A 26,555-nucleotide genomic window follows, 5' to 3' on the forward strand; every position below is an offset into this window, starting at 1 on the left:
TATCAAGTATTAATTTCTTCTCCCTTCTACCTTCCCAGCCACCCTCCATTAAAAAAAGAAAAAACTCTTTAAAGCAAATAGGCATAGGTCAAGTAAAACAAATTCCTGTGCATTGACCATGTCCAAAAATCATCTTATTGTCCATCCTGATCCCATCAACACTGCTCTGGTGTGGAGTAGCATGTTTCATCAGTTTCTCTGGAATCCTGATTGGTCATTTGTCATATTGATCAGAATTCTTATGTCTTTCCACACTGTCCTTGCAGTGTTATTGTAAAAATTGTTCTCCTAGTGCTGCTCACTTCAAATCTTCACCAGTTCATACAAGTCTTCCTAGATTTCTCTGAGAAATTGTCATGTTCTGGACTTAAATTCCTTTTTGTTTCTTTTCATTGTTCTTGGCCCATTAAACAAACTAATTTTTTCATCTTTTTTTTTTCTTTCTCAGATACGTTAGTGTTCCCTTGGTACAAAATATTAGTTGACATTTGTATAGGATTTTAGTGTTCATTACATACTTTATTTACATATGTTCTCATTTGGTCCTCAGGGCTATCTTGTTAGTTTTTATTAATAATCTCCCTATTTTTAGATGAGGAACCTTAATTCAGAGTGTGACTTGTTTAGGGTTGCTGAGCTGGAAGGTGGGATTCAACTTAGGAAAAATTATTACAGACAGGGGAGATGGTACATATAGGTTTTAGCTGCAAGCTAGATGGAAAGGCTCAGTGGCCCTTAGGATGGAGATGGTAATATATTTCCATTTCTGATGTTGAATCATTTGATAATGTCAAGAGCTTTTTTTCCCTTCATCTTCAGTTGGAGCTGCTAGGAACCACATCTATAGGGGCAGATGCCAGGCTGCTTCTCCACAAGGATGGCTGGTGGCAGGGCTGGGAAGGGAAACACTGCTGTTGCCTCCTGACTAGAGGGGCAACTGTGGTATGTTTGATAATCAAGAACATGTACCCTACATACTACATAGGACTATGGTCCTGTGACAGGCTCTCCTGGTTTTTTTTTTGTATTTTTGTGGGGCAATGAGGGTTAAGTGTCCAGGGTCACACAGCTAATATCAAGTGTCTGAGGCGGGATTTGAACTCAGGTTCTCCTCAATATAGGGCTGATGCTTTATCTACTGCACCACCTAGCTGCCCCACTCCTGTTTTTTTAAAACAAATGTTGGTGATGGCCCAGTAGGATTGGTCAAAGAATGTTCTAAGGACCTGAAGAGGTAAGTATATAGTTTATGCTCCTTTTAATAAAGGAACTTAAAAAAACAACAAAAAAAACCTTGTGGCCTTTTGACTGTTGCCCGCTCTGCCAACTGAGTGCCTTGTTTTTATTTGGCAAGGTCCATAACCAAATTCACTCATAACCCCCCTATATTAAATTTAAAGGAAGACAGATCAGCTCTAGTGAAAGGCTTGAAAATGTACTATTGTGTGTGCAGTAGGAAGTGAGGGAAATGTTTTTTAATAAGCTAAGAATAATGAGTGACTAGTGCTAATTAGTACTATTCAGTATCATTTAAAGAAAAGGCCTGTATAAACTGTCAAAGCATATTGGCCCATCTCAGTGTCTTAGTAGCATATTACCTTAATGTCATTTACAAGGAAAAAAGACACACAGCTACAATCTTACATAGAAATCATACAAACAAAGGCATAGTATCTTAAATCATTTTTAATAAAATACAAAAATATACTCTTGAGCACTTGAGATACATGATTAGTTTGGAAGGTTATTCTGTCTTAGAGCTTTAAAATTTTTTCTTTCACTGACTAATACTCTCAAAATGGACTTGAAAATGTGGTTTTACTTGACAGTAATATTAATGATGCTGATATCTTCATACGGTTTATCTGTTTTTGGATTGACTTTGACATTGGAAATTCTTTGCACAACTTCCATTCCTTTTGTTACTCGTCCAAATACTGTGTGCTTGTTGTCAAGCCAAGGCTGTATCGGAGGAAAGATAAAGGGAAAAAAAGTTACGTATATACATCCTTAAATTTGGTAGCAAAGATTTCCATTTGTATAACATTAGGCACTTCAATAAACAGATTTTAAATCTGGTAAAGATATTTGAAATTCATTTCTCATTGCCACAGGTCTCATGAAATAGGAAGAAATTGTTCACCTAAAATCTGTAATTTAAGAACTACAGTGGCAGGTGATTTCAAAATACCTTTTCAGAGTTTTATGCTTGGCACTATTGAAAATATGAACCTGGGTGGGGCAGCTAGGTGGTGCAGTGGATAGAGCACCGGCCCTGGAGTCAGGAGTACCTGAATTCAAATCTGGCCTCAGACATTTGACACTTACTGGGCAAGTCACTTAACCCCAATTGCCTCACCAAAAAAAAAAAAAGAAAAAAAAGAAAATATGAATCTATATAAAACCTGTATATGCAGCTTCCATCGTTATCTTTAAAAAACAAGAACACTTAACTTGTACCTTAGCTTTCAAGCTTTCAAAAAAAATTATTACAATGTTGCTGTCAGATTACCAATAAGTCTATCTCCTGCCTCCTTTTAAAGAGAGGAACTGAAACAAAAGATCAAGTTTCCTGGAAGATCCCAGAGGTACCTGGATTAGCACTACAAGTCCTCTATTATAGCCAAACTTATGTAAATGCTCCAATTCCATCATCGTCCAAAATAAGTTTTCAACACTTTTCCGTGATTAATTCTAAAAAGTCATCTAAAGATTAGTCGTTTGAAAATTTATTATAGCTGTTAGGGTTTTTTCCTCTACGTGATATTTAAAAACTTTTGAATTTCACTTAATATTTTGTTGTCTTTATAATTCCTTTAATTTTTCTATCTTGGTGGCTATACAGGTACAGAAGCAATATAACCCTATCTCCCAGTTTATTCACTTAGAATATACTCCAGCAAGTCTTGATTTACAACAAAACATGTATACACACATATGCATACACAGCATTTAATGCCGCTGCACTTACTGTTGGCACCACTGTTATGAAGAATTGGGATCCATTAGTATTGGCACCTGCATTAGCCATACTGAGTGTATATGGTCTGTCATGTCTCAATGTTGAATGAAATTCGTCTTCAAATTCTCCTCCCCATATGCTTTCACCTCCCATACCTGTACCTGTTGGATCACCAGTTTGAATCATGAAACCCTAGATTTGGAAAACAAGTATATTATTAGATCCAATTTCACATAAGCACACAGTAGAATTAACTGCATGGTGGTTTTTTCCCGAAGGCAATACCTGTCAGACATCAGTGATTTTTTTTTAACCTACTTTAAAAAATTAAGTTGATATAAAGTTAAATAATGCCTCAGTTTAGGTGGTATTCCCCTTTTCACCAATTCAATTCAGTTATCATTTATTAAATCTCTACCTACATTTATGTAAAATATCTTAAAATTTACAGTGCTTTCACATATTTTATCTGAATGAATCCTAACTCCTCTGTGAGTTAGTAGTTATAAGTGTTATTGAAGCTTGGGCTCAGAAGGGCTGTGTCAGAGCCAAGATTTCATCCACGGTCTTGCAGTCTGCAAAGTTCCATGTTCTTTCTACTTCACACAAAGCACTGTATTTGGTGTTCAAAGAATATGACACTTTCAAGGGTTGTTCATTTTAGGCAAAAATGAAAACTTCCTCTTGAGCTCCTTAAGGAGACAGGTATCACAATTTTCCACTATCCTATGTTCCCTTAGAAATCTGAAAAATGTTCCTTTCCCAACAAACACTGAAACCAATCAGAACGAACAATGTTAGAAAACATCAAATGGGAGAGTAGCAAGCAATGTGGTACAGTGAAAAAGAAAATGACAGACTTCGTAAACCAAGAGTCTGGGTTCGAATCTCGGCTCAGAATGAGCTGCTGCTTTCTAGACCCTGGAGTAAAGTTTTCAGCTTGAAGGAGGGAGTTGGACTACATCTCTGAAGTCCTTTCTGACTCTAAGTCCCAGGATTCTCTGAACTAATCATGAATCTATAAATTAGTTTTCTTCCTTGACAAGCTCCAAAGAAGTATACACAGAGCAATAAATTAAAGTACTTTGCTGAAAAATACCTCACTGTTAGGCTTTATGTGAAGTAAAGAAATCCTTAAAGTCTTAGAGGTTTCCACATCTTCCACTCAGCAGAAACGCCCTCATCATAGATGAGATTTTTGAAGGAACATTAGCAGCATCTTGTCTGCATTTAGTAGTTCCTCATTTTATATATAAGGAACTGAGGAGTCCAGAAATGAATTGATTTATTGTAGGTCACACAGATATTAAGGGAAGCTGGGAGTCAAATTTCAGTTTGATGCTAAAACCAATATTCTTTCCAGTGAGCTATAATCTGAATGGAATGAATAAGAGAGATGGGAAAGAATGGACTACCATATGATGAGGTTTCTCCTCTCTCACATGGCCCGCTCTACCCCAAACTATCATGACTCTTTCTGTTTGTTCTTGGCCTTGCCTTTGCTACACCATTCCCTACCAGCCTCGAATACTGTCCTTAAACAATCTGCTTAAATGTTTCTCAATCACTACCCCACACTAATGTGACTACTCTGTCATTCTCCCAGCTCTCTGGCAAATAGCATATACTGGATCAATCATTACACGAGTCTACATTTATTGTAGACTGATTCTAATCCAGCTGATTCACAGTTATGTTTGCTCAATTCCAATGGAAGTTACTCAAAAGCAGAGTCATTCCTTTTACCTCGAATCTTATGAAAGAAGTTTGTATTTTACCTTGATAATACGGTGAAATGTATGTCCATTGTAATAACCATTTCTGCTGTGAACACAGAAGTTTTCCACCGTTTTAGGACACCTAAAAAAAGAAACATTCTAAGTGTAATATAAGTAAATTATAAAACAATGCAAAAAATTCTTCCTAAATACATTTAAACTCATGTCTAAACAAAATTTATAAATCATAATTTTTTCCTTGTTCCTAGATGATTTCAAAAGCAACTCAGGCCTAGAGAGTGGAAAGTAAAATATCTTCTCACTCTTTTTATCTCTTTTGGTTAGGCTTTATGCCTTTTGAGGAGCTACTTCCTCCCTCTGGGGACATCCCCAGAAATGCAGTTTCCTAACATTCATTAGATGCTAAAGTCATGTTCAGGAGAGGTTCTGAAAAAATGAGGTAGATGGGGCCAGAAGAATAATCCTTTTAAAAATAGCCCAACCATATCATATTCATGTAATCTTAGTGTTCTAATTTCACAGAGGTGGTGTTCCTATAAGATACATTGTAATCAAAATCAACTCCTGACATTTTTAAAAAATAGAAACAACCGTGAACAACATATTTAATTCTATAAATGATATACCTGTATACTAGGTAATAAGCAAAGCTTTCTAAAGTGTATGTAAGTCAATTTTATAGGAACAAGTCAATTTTATAGGAACATCAATTTATTTTTAAGATATGAAATGTTCTTTATTTCTACTGTATCATCCTTTGATCCCTTGCCAACTTTCTGTTTCACAGTTCAAAAATTCCTGAGGTCATGACCCCAAAGCCACCAGAAGCTGGAGGATCTTCACCTCTTTTGGGTCAATGGACCCCTTTGAATGTCTGGTGAAGCATAAGGGACCCCTGCTAAAAATAATGTTTCTAAATAAACAGAACACATGGGATTTTAAAGGAAATCAGTTTTATTTAAATACAAATGCACAGATCTCAGGTCCTTCACTTCTCATTCAATCAGCTGTCTAATGAATCTCTCTTCTATATTAGTTCTTGTATCCTTCCCCTTGTTTCTATACATTGTACCATCACCCTAGTTCATACGTTTATGGAATTTGCCAGAACTATTTTAATAGCCCCTAGTTGACCAATTTTCATCTTCTGGTTACATTCTAACTCATCCCCACAGCTGTCTAAATAGATTTTTTTTCTAAGACACAGGTTTGACTGTCATTCAAAAAATGTAGTGGTTCTTTTTGCCCCACTAGGTTTGAATACAGAACTCCTTACTCAATTCATCCATAGTTTAATGCCCCCATAATCTATATGCAATCTACCTCTGCAGCCTGTATTTCATAATATTCCCTTCCCATATATATATATATATATATATATATATATATATATATATATATATATATATAAAAAACTGCTTTTGGCATTGTAGATTCAAATTTCAGAAAATATTAACATCTAATTAAACAATCAAAAGAATCACAGATTTATATAGAGGACCTTTAGAGATAATCTAATCTAACCTGTCCCTCCCCTCTTATCAATAAGGAATGATTTAGTGACCTGCTCAAAGTCACAAGGAGCCCAGCTCCTATCACCCTTTCCACTACTGCTTCCTCTCATGTGAAAATACTTTGTTTGACTTCTTCTGAGGCCTCAATGATTAAGTTTTACAAACAACAAAAATAAAATTTGCATAAACTTTTACAGCCTGTCTTGGGTGTTACAACAAAAAGAATATAAATATATAAAGTGCTGGGTTTTTTAAATACATCAAAGAATCATTGTTTTTCAACTGAAACCCTCAAGCATTCTGGATTAATTATTGAATTATTTTTATTTGTAAATATATGAATAATTTTTGACCTCTTTAAAACTAAGAGTAAATAATAAGGTGACATGGCTAACCTATCAAATTCAGAGAAAGAAAAATACTCATCCTTCCCTTATGGATCTTTTTTGAGACTAAAATTAGTTAAATGAGAAAGCTGCAAAATCTTAGGAGGTAAATATAAAAATTAAGAACTATTTTAAAGACGTCTCAATTGTGGTTATTCTGTCATCCTTCCTGCTTCCCCAAATACTCAGCTGACCCTGAACAACAGCTCTGTCCTCCACTATTGTTTAAAAACACAAGGGCAGTGGAGCATTCCCACCTTAATTAGCAAAGGGCCTGGCATACATACAGTAGGCACTTTATAAATACTTATTGACTTGATCTACTCTAATCATCAATGAACAGATAAACATTTTAGACCCCATTTATATTGTCAGGTTCTACTACTTGTCATTTAGAATAGTGCCTCTCTATTTGCCTTACACCGCTTCTTAGAAGCTACAAGTTGTAGTATTCTGCCAATTAGGTAAGTCTCTGTCCATCCTTCCCAATGCATTCCCTTTATGAGTTTATAAATGTAAATCATTTTCCCAAATAAGGACATGCTTTTTGGGGGGATGGAGAGGGGAGAATCTAAAATGAGATGAAAAGTCATTTTAATAACACATTTATATAGTGCTTTAAGTTTTGCAAAATGCTTTTCTCCCAACAAATAAATGAGGCAGACAGTACAGTATTATCCCCATTTTACAGATGAAGAAACTGAGGCTGTGAAAGGTCAAGTGATCTGCCCAGGATCACACTACTAGTATGAGACAATATGAACCTAGGTCCAGCCTCTTATATCCTACATGGCTATCCACTATACCACTCTGCTTTTCCAATTATTCTTTTTTCATTTTATCTGTTCTTTTGGATTCTGGAAAGAAAACGATGAAATCTAGATAAGGAACTAAAGCTAAAAACTTGAACTGAACTCCTCTCAAGCTCTTCAAATATAGGGACCTATTTCATTCATTACTTATGCTAGCCACTAGCCCCAGTGACAGCCTGATCATCAACTTCACTAAGGACAGTTCTGACTACTTTGAGGTCTTAAAACTTTTTCTTTCCTCTACTTTTACATTCCTATCACTGCTAGAGCCTGATCTTCACGCTCACTCTGGTTCTTGGGTCTCTGTCCAATCTGTTGGGCCCGCCTTACTTTCTTTGCATTCCTCAATGCGATGTTTGTTTTTTTTTTTAATTTTTTTTTTTTAATTTTCACGGGCAATGGGGTTAAGTGACTTGCCCAGGGTCACACAGCTAGTAAGTGTTAAGTGTCTGAGACCGGATTTGAACTCAGGAACTCCTGAATCCAGGGTCGATGCTTTATCCACTGCGCCACCTAGCCGCCCCAATGCGATGTTGTTTTAACTACTGTCTCAGCACTCTAGAAGTCTCCAGCCTACAAACTCTGGATCATCTTCACTCTGTCCTTTTTCTGCTCCTGTACCCTGCTGCCAATATGTCCTACCCATCATCGTGGAAAGAACACTGGTCTTTCCATAGAGACTTGAGTGCTAGACCTACTCCTGGGTCAGACAGGAGCTAGCTGGGAAATATGGTAATTTTGCTACTGAGTGTCAGTGACCTCATCTAATATAGTGAGGGAGTTGACCTTTAAAGTGCTTTCCAGGTCTCATGTTTCATAGATCTACTTTTCTGTTTGTACCCTCCCACTATTCTTTCCACACACATTTTATGCTTCAGCCAAACTGCACATTTTTCTCCCCAAACACTATACCTTTCTGTACCTAGAATGCTTTCTGCCACCATTCTTGTTAAATCCTACCTGTCTCAAAGCTAGCTGAAATGGCACCTTTTCCATGACTCCCTCCTCCAGACCCTGAAAGCCAGTCGTAATTTCTGCCCCATCTTAACTTCTATAACCCTTCGATTCTATTTTTTAAATGTTACTAACTGCTTTATGCTTTGTATTACTGTTATTTTGATTTCTCCAGGAAGACTGGGCCCCCAGGCCTTAACCTTTCTATTTCTCAAAGCACCCAGGACAATACCTAGGACAAGGCAGCAATAACATTTACTTAGTCAAATTAATCATCTTATTTCTCCGTAGCACCTAGCTCTCTGTTCTGCATACAGTAGGCACTCAGTAATGCATACTGAATGAATACAATCATTGTTCTGCATGCTTCCTCCTTTCTTCCTTAAGAACTATAATCTTCATGAAATGATTACCAATTCTTCATTTTAATAGGCACAAAACCTTAGTTGTTATGATACACCACAACTAGTCAATTTCCTTACATGATCGCATCAGTAATTCAGGTAGAACAACTTGATTTGAATTACCTTCTACTGTAACAAATATCAGTGAGTAGAATGAACATTTTTGTAATGTCCCCTAAGCTCTGAATGACAGCATGTTTCTTTAAAATAATCTCAGAAATACCACATAATAAAATCTGCATATTTTATATTATCCAGTGCTCCCAAAAGTTAATCTACAATGAAAAATATTAGTACATACTCAACAGGGAAAAGCTTGATGTGAATGTCTCCCATGCTTGTATGGATAATGGCACTATCAGAAACTCGTTTGGGGCCTTCAGCTTGAGTGGCTGCCATCACCTCTTCTTTAGATGGTTTCTCATTAAACACATCTCGGTCAGAATCTGCACTTTTTGTATCTTCTGGTTCTCGTTTGGTGAACTGAAGAAAAATAGTTTTTCTGTCAACTTTATATTTTCATACCAATGGTAGTTTAGTTTCACCTGCACAATGCTAAAAAAACCCAAGGACCTTTAATTTTATAATAAAGAGTATAGACAAAAAGTATATATTATATATACTTGTCTGCCTTCTTTGTATTAATCAAAATACATAATTCTAAGAAAGCAACCAAAAATAACTTAAATCAAAAACCCTGTACATCAACATACTAAGGAAGTAATTATAATGTAATAAAGGGAAATGTTCAAAATGAGATTTAGTTCTATGGAAAGAAATTTCCTCTTCACCTGCTTCATGTGAGCATCACTGCCAGTACTTAGAGTTCATATTGTAGAACAGTTGTAACAAACTCAAAAAGAAATCGGGGCCCATAAACCATACATAATAGATTGATTTAGCAAAACACACATGAACATTATGCTTATGATATTTTTACTTATTTTTGTGAAATATTTCCCAATGATTTTAATCTGGTTCAAGCCATGCTGGGGAGTGCTGTGGAGCCCATATATTTGACAATTCTCTTGCAGAATCCTGCTGCTCTGGATGAACCATGGGGAAGCCATGTAGGGTGCAAATTTGGGCAGTCTCTCGGTCCCATGTATTTCTTTTTCTTCTATGGATTCCTGAGGGGCAAAGACTGAAAACTAAGTGACTATTAAGGAATGCCAAAGCATGGAAGTTTCTCCTGGCCCACAGCAGGAGACCAGTAGAACCAGGAGAATATGAAGGGGATGCTGCTTTATGGTAAGGGAGTTCTGCTTGCCCTACACCCATTCTGTCTCTTTGCTCTTTTTGTCATCCTTTGTTGATGTGGTAAAATAATGGAATTTGGCAGACGCCCAGGGGTTTGCCTAGCCTAGTCAAGTATTTGGAGTGAAGTGGTAAAAGTTAGCTAAGAATACTGACCAATTTTCTGACAGTATATAAAATAAATATATATTGAATTCAACAGATCTTTACAACTATATTTTAGCTATTTGACCAAAGACTTTTATATTTTGTATGTCTACCCTAAATAAATCTTTGTTTTTGTTGTTTTTGTGGGGCAATGAGGGTTAAGTGACTTGCCCAGGGTCACACAGCTAGAAAGTGTCAATTGTCTGAGTGAGGCCACATTTGAACTCAGGTCTTCCTAAATCCAGGGCCAGCACTTTATCCACTGCACCACCTAGCTGCCCAACCTTAAATAAATCTTTAAAAACCAGGTGGACAAGAGTGCTCATTGGTACCTAAGGAAAGTCTCTAGTACATTGGGTGGATTTTCACTGAAGAATCCTTCAAAGAACATAATCAAGACTAAAAAAGGATGAGAGGATATGGAAGGTTGCTCCTTCTTTATTAATGGAAGGAGTATCCATATCACTGAGGTAATAGTTTGGTAATAGTTTCATTTAAATATTGAATTAAAAACTCTAACAAGGCCTAATAAGAACAGAAACCAATTCAGGTACAAATATTAGACAGATCTACAAAGCAGAGAGACACAGTAGTTAAGGGCATCATCAATCTGGAATACCAATTCATTTGCAACCCATTACAGAGGACATGAGACAGTTCGCACCAGATCTTGAGATATTAAAAGATGAAACTGAAGATATAGTGATGAAATGGCACAGAATCGAAACTAAACTGATGATCAAGGGAATAATGTCAACATAGTTTATCTGGATTTTAGCTAAGTATCTGACAAAGTTGCCCATGTTATCCTCGTGGACAAGATGAAAAAAAATGGGCTAGATAATAGTACAGTTAAATTCAGAACCAGCAGAATGACTGGATTCAAAGAAGTCATTAAATTAATGATTCAGAATAAATGTGAAAGGAGTTGCCTGGCAGAATGCCCCAGGGTTTAGTGCCGAGCTATTCAACATTTTATCCATTTCTTTGATAAAAACAGATGACATGCTCATCAAATTTTCATATGACACAGAGCTGGGAAGGACAGCTAACATATTAGGTGACAGTCAAGATTCTAAAAGATCTTGACTGAATACAGTGCTGGGCCAAATCTAAGAGGAAATTTAAGGATAGAGTTTTACTCTTAGATTTAATAAGTAGGCTTTACAGGTGTAAAGATGGGGAAGGCATGCATTCACCTAAATGTGATTTGGAGGTTTTAGTGTGATATGGCAACCAAAATAGCCAATGTGACCTTAGGCTGCATGAGAATACAGAATGAAGGAGGTGATAATCTCTCAATGTACTCTGCTCTGGTCAATCACATCAGAAGTACTGGGATCAGTTCTGGACATCACATTTAAGGAAGGACTGTGGTAAAATGGGCGGTGTCCAGAGGATGGCAATCATAACAATAAAGTATCTCAAAGTCATGCCATATGAAGATCAGCTGAAGGCAGTAGGAATGTTTAGTTTGGGGAAGAAGCTGTGATGTAAAACAGATTAAACCTGCTTCACCAGTCAGTCACCAGGGGTCAGGACTCGTAGCTGAAGGTATAAGTAGCAGAATGCATATTTCAAGTTGCATGGATCAATTTCCTTGAACTAAGGAAAATTTTCCTAACAATTAAGAGTTAACCAAAAGTGCAATGGGATTCCTTGGGAGGCATGGGGGTTCTCCTTTGCTGTATGTCTTCAAGGAAAGGTTAGGTAACCACTTGTCAGACAATTTGTAGAAGCTTCTTGTATAGGCATAAATTATTTCACACCTCTTATGACCTTTCCAAACTCAGAGATGGGTCTGTCTCTCAGTAATACCACATACCATATAAAACCTATTCTTTTTGAAAGATGTACAAATTATTGTTGGGTCAGCTTGGATGTTCTGAAGAACAGGGTTTTCAGATGCTTTCATCTCTATGGTAGTTGCAGAGAGATGCTTCTTGGCTACCCCTTGGAACAAAGCCAATTGCATCACCCTAATATTTTCTTGCTTGCCAAGTATACGCACACACCTGTAAGAAATTTCAAAGTAAAAATTATCTCTTAAGTGATATAAGAACTTATGTAGGCAAAAGTATAGAAGCAATTTATTCTTTATCATAAGAAATGACTGATGAAAGGTAAAATTACTGTTCTCTTTGTCTCTCACACCCACCTAAATCACTAAATTTTATACTTTTTCGAAGTCCCAGGTCTGTCATTTCTTCCTGTTGTACAAAAAGTTCTGACTTTCAGTTGGGTATTTTTAATCTCCTTTCGTTCTAACCTCCCTATAGCCCTCTAGGGTTTTTGCACTGCCAAGAACTGCAGTACAAACTACTTTATATGCAGGAATGTATAGAGTAGGATTTTTTTTTTCATAAGACATACTTTTCATTCAGTTGACAGTATCTGATTGTGGCTAGTCCGCACTAAGAAGCTGACTATTTGCACAAAAGGCTTCTTGTGGTTTCAAGCATTTTAACTTCTGACTTTATTTCTAGCAGGCCATAATGCTGAATTCTGTGGTTAGGATTTTTGGCAATATATTACATGAAAAGTTTATTTACAGCTTAATTTAAATCAGTAAGCCAAAGACAGACTGAAGCTTGTTTTTGAAAGAAAAACAAAAAATAAAAAAGCCAAAAGTCTAAAATATTAAGCATATCTTCTTACCATTGCTTTTTTACACATGTGGATGGAAAGTTTTTACATGAGATTATACACAACAGAAATACCAGAAAGGGAAGTCATAACATTTGGTTAAGTTTAGGCATTTGGTCCCAATCCACTTGGTCTTTGTACAAGCAAAACTCCTATTGTTTTCCCTGAGGATAGCGTGAATGGACCCCCTTCATGTCAAACCACTTTAAATACATAAAAAGGAAACAATTTATATTAAGACTTACCGGTTTGTTTCTACATTGATGACTTTAATGCCCAGCATTGTTCCATAGAGCACAAAGTGTCCAGTTTCATCAAAAATTATGTTAATTAGCCTCACTGCGTCCACCTTCTCCAACTCTCGCTCCACAGCCATCCGCCGTCCAAATTCCATGTCTGGTAGTTGTTGTCTCATCTGCTGTAGCTCAGTAAACATCTAGGAAACAAAACAGCCATTTCTTATGGGAGAGCAATAAACAAAGAAGTCTTTACTGCTTGTTGTTGAGCCCTGAAAGTTTACTTTTTCTGTGTCTTTGCAAGAGGTTTTTAAACAAAGCAAAACCTGAGCTTTAGGGTAAACATAGGCTGTGGTAGGTTCAATATAAAAAGAATCAGACATGACCAGTTATTTTTCCTGATTTTGGAAAACTATGGAAAACAATCTACTTTCTTACCCATTTATTGCCATTTCTGAATTTTCATGTACTGAAATATATGACTTACTCTCATCCTTGAAATAACAAAAAAATCCTAGGCTAGTATTAAATCAGCAAGAGAAGCACATGCTCAGAGAACCACAGATTCAGCACTGAAAGGGACCTTTGAGATCCTCAGTTTACAGATGAGCATCCTGAAGCATAGTAGGCTTCAATGATCTACTCAAGGAGACTCAAGACCCTCAGCTTGGCTGAGGCAGTAATGGACTTGGAGTCAACTGAGAGAACAATTTAAATTCTGCTTCTTACCCTAGCTGTATAATTGAGAAAGTTACTTAAGTTTTTGGCACCTCATCTGCAATATAGATGGATGAATACCTCAGTTACCTACTTTATAGGTTCATTGTTACATTTTGGTATATTCTCTCAGATGAATTAAAGTACTTAATAAACCTTTATGTGCTGTATTCATATTAGCTATTATTATCACAGTAGAACTTAATTTATTTCAGTTCCAGAACCCAATACACTGCTTTATTCACTAAAATACACCTAAACTATTTTTTATGAATGTGGTTCAGTTATATATTTTTTTCCTTAAGATAGGTTTTTAACCAGGAGAAGTTTCAAAAGTAGTAGTTACATCTAAACCACAGTTCAAGTCCTTTGGTTTGGGTTGGCAGATAAAGATAGATATCCTGGCACTACCCTTTGCCAGCTTCCCAAAGGACACTACAGTTTCTGATTCACTTTTCCATCCTTCGGCCCATCAGAGCATCACTGCATAGTCTGCTGCCAAAATAGCAAAGTTCCATAATGGTTTTTTATTGCAGTGGAAAAATTAGGCAGAGGATATAGAGCTTCCTTGGTACAAACTAGCACGGGACTTTAGTCTTTTCATTGATACATGAATTATTTTAAAATTAAGTACAAAAAATCTTAAAAGCTCTTTCCTCATCTCATCACCTTGCCCTTTTCTGGAAGCTGTTCCTCACATTTTAATGGAAATAGGAAGGGTAGCACAAAATAGAATTTCCCAAAGCTGAAATGTATCAGGCTGGGTGCATGAGCAAGGACTAGGAGTATCTTATGAAATCCAGCCAAGCAGCCCTGATGTCTAAGTGTACAGCTAGTGTCTGTGACCTTGGAGGCAGAAGGAAAATGGCACTTGAAACTTCAGTACATGTTTTATCACTTAATTTGTCAGGGTGATCCAGAATAATCTGTCCCTGCTCCATGGGTCAGGGTCAGTTTGCATAAACAACTGTGGTACACGCTGAACACTCAGGAGAGCTGAGTAAGTCTTAGCTTCTTGCTTCCAGGCCTGGAACTTACTTGTAGTCATTTGGCCCCATAAAAGCCTCCATCAAAGCTTATCCCCCTACAATTAGCAAAGCATATAACTACTATTAGGTGCTTTTCTCCAGCCTTCAAGCTTTACGTTGTAAATGTAGTATATTTACATATTACAAATTCTATAATACCCAGTGTAAGTCACTCCTGCACCCTCCCCCAATGTGTGCATCTTATCTATATTTCTTTTCAGAACAGAGACTTTTTTTTCTTTCATAACACTTTATGATATACAAAAGGCTTTGTATACATTACTCCACTAGATCCTTCAAACCACCCTGAGCAGCAGGTACGGTTAATATGCCCATTTTACAGTGAGGCTCAAGGAGTTCAAGCAGTTTGCCTAGATTATTCATCTAGCCAGTACACAACCATTCAATGGCTGAGTTTCTTGACCCCAAGTCTATTATCCTATCTACTACACCATACAAACTCTTTAAATTTAATGTTTTGTTTTTTTCTATTAGAAGTAGAGTCCCTGAGAATAGCCTCTTACTGAGATAACCCATAAATGTTACCAAGTTTTCAGGGAATCACCAAGGAGCAAAGGTAGCAAAGCACAATGGGTTCTATAAATCCTAGGCCTGAATCCCGCCCAGCACTTTGGAGCCCTGGGCAAGCCCTTTAAGTGCTAATTTAGGGCAATTACTTTCCCCTGCAATTTGCAGTGAAGGCATGGACCTGCAGCCACAGCAGTGGCTATCCAATAAGTGCTAATGGGGTGAGCATATTAGAAGGGGTATTTAGATTTGGAGGTAGAAGAACTTGGTTCCAATCCTTAGTTCTTTCTGTAACCAGCTATATGACCCAAAGAGGTCAGCAGTTTATTCTGTGGATGAGTTTTGTTATTTACAAAATGAGGCCATTGGATTAAATAGTGCTCTAAGGATCATTCTTTGCTCTAAAAGTTCTGAACGGATTTGAAAAACTCCAATTTAATCATAGAAAAACAGCAGGTAGAGGCAGCTAGGTGGTGCAGTGAATAAAGCATTGGGTCTGAAGTCAAGAAGACTTGAGTTCAAATCCAGCCTCAGACGCTTACTAGCTGTGTGACCCTGGGCAAATCACTTAATTGGAGAAAGAAATAGCAAACCACTGTAGTATCTCTGCCAAGAAAACCCCAAATAGGATCATGATGAACCAGAAATTTATCTCACTTGGAAACATATCTCTGTTCCTGTGTGACCTTTATTGAGCAAGTTGCTTAACCTTCATTAGCCTATTTCCTCATTTATTCAATGAGAGAAGCCCTTAAGAACCTTTTTTTTAGCTGAAAATCTTATGATTCTAAAAAGGGAAAACTACAGATGTCATTTTATAGAATAAATGTGTTCTAGAAAAGCTGGCTGAGTTAATTTCTGTAAAACTAATCCTGTTTTTTTTTCAGTTTTTATTAGAAAAGCAGAAATATATTCCCCTAACAACAACAATCTCCTAATGGAATAAATTTAAAACTTCTTGGGGGCAGCTAGGTGGCACAGTGGATAAAGCACCAGTCCTGGATTCAGGAAGACCTGAGTTCAAATACGGCCTCAGACACTTGACACTTACTAGCTGTGTGACCCTGGGCAAGTCACTTAATCCTCATTGCCCCACAAAAATTAAAAAACAAAAACAAAAAACAACCCACCAAAAAACCCCCTACCTTCTCACAAGTAGTTTACTAAGTAGTATAATCACAAAGATACTAGTAGGAGGGACTGGTTTTTTTTTAATGTAACTGAATCATTGCCAGGTGTACTTTTCAACTGTAACGTTAAATTGAAGTTAAATGGACTTACACTTAATGATTCATCGAAGACTCTCATGAGTTTCCCAGTCAAAAACCTGAAAATCCTAACTTTTCTATCTGAACCAATAGTAGCTATCTTCTTTCCATCAGGTGAGAAACATATGCTAGTAGGATAAGCCTTACATTTTGCAAATTCATATAAGTCCGTATCAGTTTTATACTCCCAGTTCACATTTTTGGGGAATTTATATTCATGGGGAGGTCCGGTCCAATATTCAATCATTCCAGATTTATCAGAAGACACTATAGCTTTGTAAACTGGATTTAGTCGTATCTGAGTAAGGGGTGATGTATGGAGTTTGTCAAAAATATGAAGTGGTTTATTATCTCCTCGACCATCATAGATGAATATTTTTCCTGTGCTCTTCTCAGAAGCAGCAACAGAAGATATGGCATCCCCTGGGCAATAAATCCATTCACACTGTCCAGGAGAATAGCTGAAAAGGGAAAGAATTAGGAATCAGGAAATATAATAAGTGAACACTAAAAATGACTACTATCTCAACAACTGCCATGAACCACTGAATCACCCAGTTTGGTCTGAGCTTAGAAGAAGGAGCAAAAGCGGGGCAGCTAGGTGGCATAGTGGATAGAACACCGGCCCTGGATTCAGAATGACCTAAATTCAAATCCAGCCTCAGACACTTGACACTTGCTGTGTGACCCTGGAAAAGTCACTTAGCCCTCACTGCCCCACCCAAAAATGAAGAAGAAGAAGAAGAAGAAGGAGGAGGAGGAGGAGGAGCAAAGAATGATGTTTCAGGATCTTGGACTAAAGTGGGGAATTGTTTATTGTGTCATATGGAATATGCAAAAAAAACACCCCATAAATCTGAAATGGCTGGTAATCTCTTTCTTCTTGTTTGTCCTTGACTTGCACTGAATTGGATTTAAGTGAGGGAGGGCTGTGCAAGGTTACCAACCTTACTCTCTCCTCCAAAACCATCTGGGTCCAGTGGCAAGATATGAATTAGGACAACTGGAGAAGGCCTCAAATATTTAAAGCAATTAGGGTTAAATGACTTCCCCAGGGTCATTCAGCTAGTGTCTGAGGTGAGATTTGAACTCAGGTCCTCATGCCTCCAGGGCCAGTGCTGTGCCACCTAGCTGCCCCTATTTTCTAACACCCTACAGGTCACTCTCCCTCCACTCAGAATCTTCTTATCTACTTTAATCCTGGCACTTATACTTGAAGATTTCCAAATTCAAACCCTCTCAAACACCTTAGCCTCCCAATTCATGAAATTACTCCAATGAAAAGTGGGAAGAAGGAATGTGTGTACATGTGTCAGGCACCATGTTAACTGCTTTACAAATATCTCATTTGATCCTCGTAACCCAATGAGGTAGGCAGTGGTATTATTCTCATCATTTCTATTTCTACTCTAATTCTGCTGTCTTTAGGGTGTTGACACTACAGACTTGACCATCACTCAGAGCTGTTTCCACAACCTTAAACTTTGCAATTCCCCTCTCCAGCTGCCGCCTCCTAAACAATTTTCTATCTTTACCTTAACTATCAGCCAGCCCTTCCTTCCTTTCCTGCCCTCTCAAGCTACTTATTCTGGTCACATTTTTCCCCTTCAGAATTGGGCTTATATTTGACCAGTCCAACTGTATACTATCCTTCACTTCTGAATCTCTTCACTGATTGATATTTGAGACTGGCCAACTCTGAACCCTGAGGCATTCACACTTCTTGCATTTCCTTTTACCAGTGAGCTGTAAATGCTGCTAGACAGTGGCAGTAAAACATGCAGAGCCGTCCGCTACAAAGTCACATTTATTAAGCTCAATGGGATCTTCACCAATGCATTGCAACACTTTTCTTCTTCACTGACACTACCCTACTCCAAATCCTTCATCATCGTGACTCACTCAAGGCTCTGAGGAAGGGGTAGTCTTTCTCTTTGCCAAGACTAAGTTCCTTCTCTTTGGCTTTGACCTCATTTCTTTCCATTTCCTTCAGGAACTAGCTTGTCTCATGGATCATTACAACCATTGCCCTCACCTTTAGTCTCTCATTATCAACTGCCTCCTCCTCTCCTGCCGAAAAATGTGCAAAGACCTATTTTATTTTTCTTAATTTTTACCAATAAGCTTTTAACAAATATCATCTTCATCTCTGAATCTCTTTCCCCACTAGCCCACGTAGTAAATCCATAGAGCAAAGAAATTTTTAAAAAGAGGGAAAAAAGCAGTTCTGTAAAGCTAATCAATGTTATTAACTAAGTCTCACAACGTTTGTACTATTCCACAGCCACAGTCCTCCAACTTTGAATAATACTCAGTAGCATTTTCTCAATTTATCAAAATAAAACTTCCTGGTCACTAATTAGACAACATCAATTTAGAGTTTGATTCATTTACATTGTTGTAGTCAGTATTTACTGTTTCCCTGGTCCTTTTTCCTTCTAGATCAGTTACGATACATCTGCCCATGATTCTATGAATTCTTAAGATTCATCGATTCTTACAGTGGAATAATATTCCACTATATTAATATGCCACCATTAAGTTTAGTCACTTCTGGGGGCAGCTAGGTGGTGCAGTGGATAAAGCACCGGGCCTGGATTCAGGAGTTCCTGGGTTCAAATCTGGCCTCAGACACTTGACACTTACTAGCTGTGTGACCCTGGGCAAGTCACTTAACCCCCATTGCCCCGCCCAAAACAAAAAAATAAATAAATATGTTTTAAAAAAAAAAAGTTTAGTCACTTCTAAATTGGTAGGGATATCATTAAAGAGCTATGTGTATGTGATATCTTTACTTTTGTCTTTGGTCTCTTTAAGATGTACTGGGGGTAGGGGTGGGGTGTGTATCAGTAAGATCTCTGGGTCAAAAAGTATGGCCACTTAGTCACTTTTTTGAGCAAAATTCTAAATTGCTTTCCAAGAAAGGTGGAACCAAATCACAGCTCCACCAACAAGCCTCTTTCCAGTTTCTCCAACATTGGCAATGCCCATCTTCTTCATTTTTGCTAATTCTTTGTGTGATGTAAAACTTCAGTTATTTCAATTAGAATAAGGATTCTTATCTGGGGACCATGGACTCCCGAGGAATTCTTAAATATATTTTTCAGGGTGTCTGTGAACTTGGATGGAGTAAAAATCATATCTTTATTTTTGCTACCCTCTAAGTAAAATTTATTATTTTCTTCAATTATTCAAAAACATTATTTTGAGAAGGGGTCCAGAGGATTTACTAGAATGCCAAGGGATCCACAACCCCGCAAAAAGGAACCCTAAGCATTAGAACATAGTGAGGAGGCAGCTAGGTGGCGCAGTAGATAAAGCACCGGCCCTGAATTCAGGAGTTCCTGAGTTCAAATCCGGCCTCAGACACTTGACACTTACTAGCTGTGTGACCCTGGGCAAGTCACTTAACCCCCATTGCCCCGCAAAAAATATAAAATAAATAAAAATAAATAAAATTAAAAAAAAAAAAAGAAGAACATAGTGAGGGACTTCTGGGATATGTGACCAACAAGATGGAGGCCTAGACATTTTCTCTAATTCTCATGACCTTTCCAAAATAGGAGTTAGGTATAAGAAATAAAGCAATTTCAACTATCTCCAAATCTAAGACACCAAGATCCCTAATGAGGTTAAAAAATTCAATAAACGAACTAAAGCAGAGAAGGCTAATTCTTTAATTAATAAAGAGGACATTCAAGCACTCCCTCTTCAACTACTCCTACATGATTCAGCACATAAGGGTTTGCAAATAATTCAACTCTACCTTTGCCTTCTCACTGTGCTGAGAAAAACTAAAAAGCAAAAGCTTGTCCTAGCTGGGACAGTGTTCTCTATTACAACAGTTTAGTCAGAGAACTGAGGAAAAGAGAAAGTGAAAAAGGGATATCTATGTGTGATACTCCATTATGCCTGAGGGAAAAGGCCAAGCATCTACCTGCTCCTCCCACCCCCAACCAACCCCCTGGGTTACTAGGGGCAGAGACTGAGTCTGATGAAATGTGAACTGCCCACCATGAAAGGAAATGGAGACAGCTTTGGGGGTCTAGCCTCTGCCTTCTTGCCTGAAAACTTCAATCAAAGGGGAAAGAGTCAGAAAGTGAACAATAGCAAAATATAAAGACCCCCCCCCCCGAAATGACCAATGATCTTAGGAAAAGGAAAATTGAATTAAAGACTTCAAACATAAGCAGATAAATCAACAGGGATCATATTAATAACAAAAGTAAATATGGCCCTCCAGAACATCTGCAATGTTCTGAATAAATATTGCAAAACAAAGGAAAATGTATCAATACTTGATGAGGCAGGGGACTCTGTGAATCCCTGAGACAGCGTGGAACCACAGCAGGATGTTCCTGAATGGTTTACAAGAGAAATAAGAATTGTGAAAGCAGAATTTATGACATGTACAACAGAAATTGGCAGAATAGAAAACTTTGATCCATGGTGGCAAGTATTACCAAAGAAATGAAAGAGAAAATAAACACTCCCAGAAATTGGGATTGCTAAATACATGGGATTTAGAATGCTAATACACAGAAATGACAATCTGGTAGAAGAAATAATGATACCATTAAAAGAAAGCATGATCTCCATACAAACATTCTGTCTCAAATACAAGATGGACAGAGATAATTTAAGGATTACAGACCTCCCTGAAATATGACAAGTCAAAAAAACCCTGAATACCCTAATGCCAGGAAAAAAAATATAAGAAAATCGCCTAGAGCTTCTGAACACAGAAAACAAAGTGAGAAGTGAAAAAAAATCTATAGATCAACTCCCCAAACAACCACCCCCATCAAAAAAACAAAAACAAAAAACCCCAGAAACAAACTGTAGGCTACAAATTCCAAGACACATAAGTGTCTTTAAAGATCCCAATGATAAATTTTACCAAGTGACCAGGGAAAAGACCTTCAAATAAAACAGGTCTTAATTAGTGCAAATAATGAATCCCCTGAAGTGGTCACAAGTATTTGAAAGCACACTATTCAAAGTTATAATTATGTAAAATATTGTAATTGGCACCAGCCTAATGGAAATATGCAGTACAAATTCAAATAATGGGACCATTTAAGGATATTTAGTATTTACATTAAGCAGGACCTACCTATATAAAGAAAAGGAAATTCAAACAGGGCCTTGGGAATAGCTGTCTCTCCCTAACCCCCCAACAGACCTGCTTCCATCCCAGTCTCTAAAGGCATCATTGAGTGGTGAATTAATTGGGGAGGAGAGAAGGTCCCACAATCTTCATTACCACCAGCAACTACTGACCAAGCACCACTAAAAGGCAGACATACACAGAAGCCCTGGTGGCAGTTTCTCCTCCCCCCCACTATTAGTAATACATCCAGGCCAGACCTCACAACCATCATCCAGAGAAGCAACTCCCATGAAGGAGATAACCATTCCCACCAACTGCCACATATAAGGTACACAAGCTAGTCTAGCTGGGGCAATAAGGCACTCTGAGGAAGAGACAAAATGCTGTATGTGTCAGGCAAGTCAAACCCCACAACACCATCTTGACCACCGGCTCCCCACAGACTCTTATGGGCATGGCCCAGGACCCTGAATCCAAGAACTTTGGGAACAGCAATGCTTTCAGCCAACTGTCCTCAGGCATCATCTTCGGAAGCAATCTCTCTGGAGAAGAAGCCTGGCAATCACTCTGGCATGTGCTATAATCATAGCTCCTAAAGACCCAGTAGATAAAAGTTCTGGCCATCAAAGTCCTTGGCATTGTCAAATGGTTCAACATCATAAACTGATAGGATTTTATTGGTGAAAATGACATTAAAGGAGAGGCATTACTATCTCATTTCTGTACCCTAAAACCCATGAGATTTATACATCTGAATGGTAGGTGAAACCTTCCATATGTGTTGTTTCCATTAGAATTCGAGCTACTCCAGAGCAGGGACTGTTTTATTTTGTACAGGCACTTAATAAATGCTTCATTTATTCATTCAAAAACACAAGACTATTCTGCACCCACCATAAACCACAGGCGGGAATGGAGAATAATGTGATCCAAAGAGCTTCAAGGTGCAACCTCTTGTGATATACCCTGCAGTCTTGAACCTATCCATTAATGAAAAAAAGATGGATATTCATTTTAAAAAGAGGGATTCAAACCCTCCTCCCAATAAAATCAGACTTGAACAAATTATTTGCTTTTCCAATACCCATGAGAATAAAAACACAAAGAGAAACAAACACAACAACTAAGGTCAACAACAAAATAACAAAAGAGACTATTAAGAAATTTTCTTTTAAAAGTACACAAGAAAATAAGGGTAAAAGTAGAAGTGATGGTGGAGAAACAGGTCTGTAACATCATGAACTAAATCTCACAATACCCAATCTACAGGTGAATGAATGTTTTTGTGGTACTAAATTATATAAAGGGAGGGCACATAAAAGGGGAGTGGGGAAGATTATGTGATATACTCTAATCAAGGTTAACAATGAAAGGAAAACAACATCTGTAGTCTCTCAAGAAGAGAGGCTACAGGAGAACAGGAAAGGAGGCAAAGGACAGGATTTAAAGAAGGGGAGAGTAAAGAGAAAATCTTGCTTCAGTGATAAAAGGTGGTACCATTGATGAATGCTTCCAAGGAGGAAGACAGATATCATATAAAGGGAGGTGAGGACCATACAATGAATATAGTCTGCAACAATTTGGTACTAGGGAGAATGCTCATCCTGCCTCAGATGAACTGGAATCAGGGCTTCTGGGGCCAACTGACACCCAAAAGAGTAGAAGGGTATGGACCTAGGAGGGAGATTCAATGCAAGTGGAGGAAAAAATGACTACAGGTTGGACAAAGGTTAACTGCACAATCAGGGATAGAGGAAAATTTCTACCATGGAATATGGGACATCCTCTTTATCACCTGTAGGAATTGGTATTTTTCTAAGAGTGAGGTGCAACAGAAAAAGGGGAACAGGCCAGGAGGCAATATCTATAAAGCAATAACAAAAAAACTGTTTAGATGAGGGAATCCAAAGTTAAAAATACCAGAAGCTTTAATTACACCAGGAATACAGAGACTAAACAACTACTAAAGTATTTTAGTATTTAGTATTTAAAGAGCCATGAGTCAAAGAATAAAAGTCTAAAATAGACAGAAAGGGAAGGCAAATAAATAATGAAGGGAATGAGGGAAAGAAATCCTTTTTAGAAAAAAGTGCAGAAAATTAAATAAAAACAAAAAATGATCTAATGAACAAAATGAGTTAAATGGGAGAAAAGAGATTTCATTTGACTATATCATTCAGAAGAAAAAAGGGGAGGAAAGAACTAGACAGAAGGAAGAAAGAAAAAGGAAACAGTTGAGCAGAACTCCAAAATAGGTTTCAGAATTGAACAGTCTGTGTTGAGTTGCTTAAGAGAACCTGTAGAACTCCTTAAATGATCCCAGACTTCTGGTTATGAAAGTCAATCTTTTTAATATCTTAATTTTATAAAACCAGAAAATATTACTGTCTGAAGACTAGAAGTTGATGGGAGCAGGTATGAAATACATAATAAATAAGGAACTACAAGGAATAACTAGAATAAAGGATCTTGTAAAAGAACTGTAACATCAATTATTTACTCAACAAGCACTTATTAAGTGCTTGTTATGTGCCAGGTGCTTTACTAAGCCATACAAAGTAAGAGCAAAAACAGTCCCTGTCCACAAGGGACTTATAGTCTAATGGGGAGAACTATATATATAAATCCAAAAATATAAAGTATAAATACAGAGTAGAGGGAAAGTAACCGTAGAGGGCATGGAATAGTCATGTGATAAAAACAAGAGCTAACCATTAGATGGCCCCTGGATTCCATTCATATCCTTCCAATGTCAAGAGAAAATATAGAAGGTCCACAGCACACTGGGTTAATTGCCTGTGGTGAAATGCTGGGAGGACATGGGTAAAGTTGTACAGAGTGGACAGGCGGGGTAGGTACTGGTGTACTGTCATCTGCATCATTGCAGAAAATATCCATATCTCTGAACTCTGCCATCCTGCCCTCCATATCTATGAGTTTACAAACCCACTTGAGGATCTAAGGAGGTTGTATTAAGCCCTAATCCTAGAACATAGCTTAAGCGTTCATTCCTCATTTGTATTTTGTTTGGGTTTATAAATTCACTGGTATAGGTAAATCCCAGTGTGGAACTTCTCTCCACCAATGCTGATCAGAATGTACTTTATAATTTAGTCTTAGAGGGTTTCCTTAGTTATTAAGAGATTAAATAATTTGCCCAGTTTCACAAAGCCAGTCTATATCACAGATGAACTTAATTCAAGGTTCGACTAATTCTTAGGACAGTATTTTATCCATTATACCACAATGTCTTTAACATTCCTTGTATAGGGAAAAACCCCCAGCTACTTGAAATGTCACCATTTTATTATGGGTGAAATTCAAATGAGTTTCCTCTAAAGTATATATTATTGTGGTCCTTCCTTTACAGGAAAAAAAAAATCCTACACATTCAGCACTTAACCTCCTAGTATATTTGTACTGAGAACTTTGAACTAGAAATCACATAATTAGCTTTGTTATATAGAACATTTATTCCACTGCATATTCTCTTTGTACAAGGGGGCACACTGAACCTGAAAAACTGTCAAGTTGAATACAGGATACAATCTCTAAGTAACTGATGGACATTGTTAAATGTTACAATGGTCACTTTGTGTGTGTTGCGGAAGGTTCAATGTGGGTAATCTTGATGCATCACAGGTTTCCCTATCCATCAATTACACTGTAACCACATGTTCTCTTTCTCAAAATCTTTCATTTTCATCCTGAGATACTCAAATCTAAGGAAACTTTTCCTACATTTTCTAAGACTAGGCTCCAAGAAAAAATGTTGCAATATTTATCTAATGAGGAATTTCAAAGAAGAGATGTGAAAGATGTCATAAAGGATAGGAAGTGAAGACAGACTCACTGTACCTGGGAATTACAGGTAAACAGCCAGAGAACTGCACTGGTACTCTTTCAATGTCAGAAATCAAGGAAGGATTCCAATCTGCTGGGCAGACCCCTTGTGGCAAAATTATGGTAGAATACGGACAGCAGTTGCAGAAGATGGGCTGTAATCTGCATCACTGAAGGGAACTCTCAAAATCAATGAGTTCATAGATCTATTTGAGTATCTGAGCAGCCCCCTGAGGACATATTAATTTGGTAAACGTTTGTTGATTGTAGATATATGAAATTAATTAAATATAACTTGTTATAGTATGGAATTCAGTATAACATGGGTTGGTAGTATATGCAACTAAGTATTCTAAGTACCAGAAGAAGTTCATTATGGAAGCCCATGACAGCAATTTCCTAAAAGAGCATTACAAAGATATATATTCACAATATGATAGCAGTATGTTACATTATTTTAAAATAACCTGGAAGAGACAGAATTAAAAAACCTGAGCTGATAAAATATGGTTTATGAAACTTATTTCATAAATTTCTTTTTTTAGAAAGAGAAAAAAAAATTCAATAAGACTTACCCAAGTTTCAGCATGTTGATCATGTCAAAGTTCACCACATCAAATACCTTCATTGCTTTGTCATCACCCACAGAACAGAATAAGGCTCCTTCAGAGCTGACTGCAATACCCTCGATGATTCCTGATTCAATAAATCAAATTTTAAAATTATTTGAGAGAAAGAAATGTAAAATAAAGAAAATGAGCTATGCAAAGATAAAACTAGGTCAACAAAAGAAAAATGGCTTACCCAGATGACTACGAAAATGTTTAACAAATTCAATTCCTTCTTCTACTTTCTTCCAGAATTTGACATGTCCATCATGACTAGCAGTAATAATAAAATCAGTCCTGCATACATAAAATATAAAAAGTTAATTGCCAAAACATATTGAAATAAGCAATTATACAAGGGACCAACAATTCTTTAATATATTGAGTTCATTC

General features: G+C 37.3%; 1 protein-coding gene across 1 annotated transcript in view; it reads right to left on the reverse strand.

The window, feature by feature from the left end:
• Nucleotides 1–1,680: 1,680 nt before the first annotated feature.
• Nucleotides 1,681–26,555, reverse strand: part of PPWD1 (peptidylprolyl isomerase domain and WD repeat containing 1) — a 32,999-nt gene continuing 8,124 nt past the window's right edge. The window contains exons 3-11 of the mRNA XM_043971341.1: nucleotides 26,359–26,459; nucleotides 26,130–26,250; nucleotides 16,612–17,059; nucleotides 13,067–13,257; nucleotides 12,001–12,190; nucleotides 9,073–9,254; nucleotides 4,741–4,822; nucleotides 2,972–3,154; nucleotides 1,681–1,962 (exon numbers count right to left, since the gene is read on the reverse strand). Of these exons, the coding sequence (XP_043827276.1) occupies nucleotides 1,819–1,962; nucleotides 2,972–3,154; nucleotides 4,741–4,822; nucleotides 9,073–9,254; nucleotides 12,001–12,190; nucleotides 13,067–13,257; nucleotides 16,612–17,059; nucleotides 26,130–26,250; nucleotides 26,359–26,459 (1,642 nt within the window). The 3' untranslated portion in view covers nucleotides 1,681–1,818. The remainder of the gene's footprint in view (nucleotides 1,963–2,971; nucleotides 3,155–4,740; nucleotides 4,823–9,072; nucleotides 9,255–12,000; nucleotides 12,191–13,066; nucleotides 13,258–16,611; nucleotides 17,060–26,129; nucleotides 26,251–26,358; nucleotides 26,460–26,555) is intronic.

The sequence above is a fragment of the Dromiciops gliroides genome, chromosome 1 (genome assembly GCF_019393635.1).
Source record: "Dromiciops gliroides isolate mDroGli1 chromosome 1, mDroGli1.pri, whole genome shotgun sequence".
Lineage (NCBI taxonomy): Eukaryota > Metazoa > Chordata > Mammalia > Microbiotheria > Microbiotheriidae > Dromiciops > Dromiciops gliroides.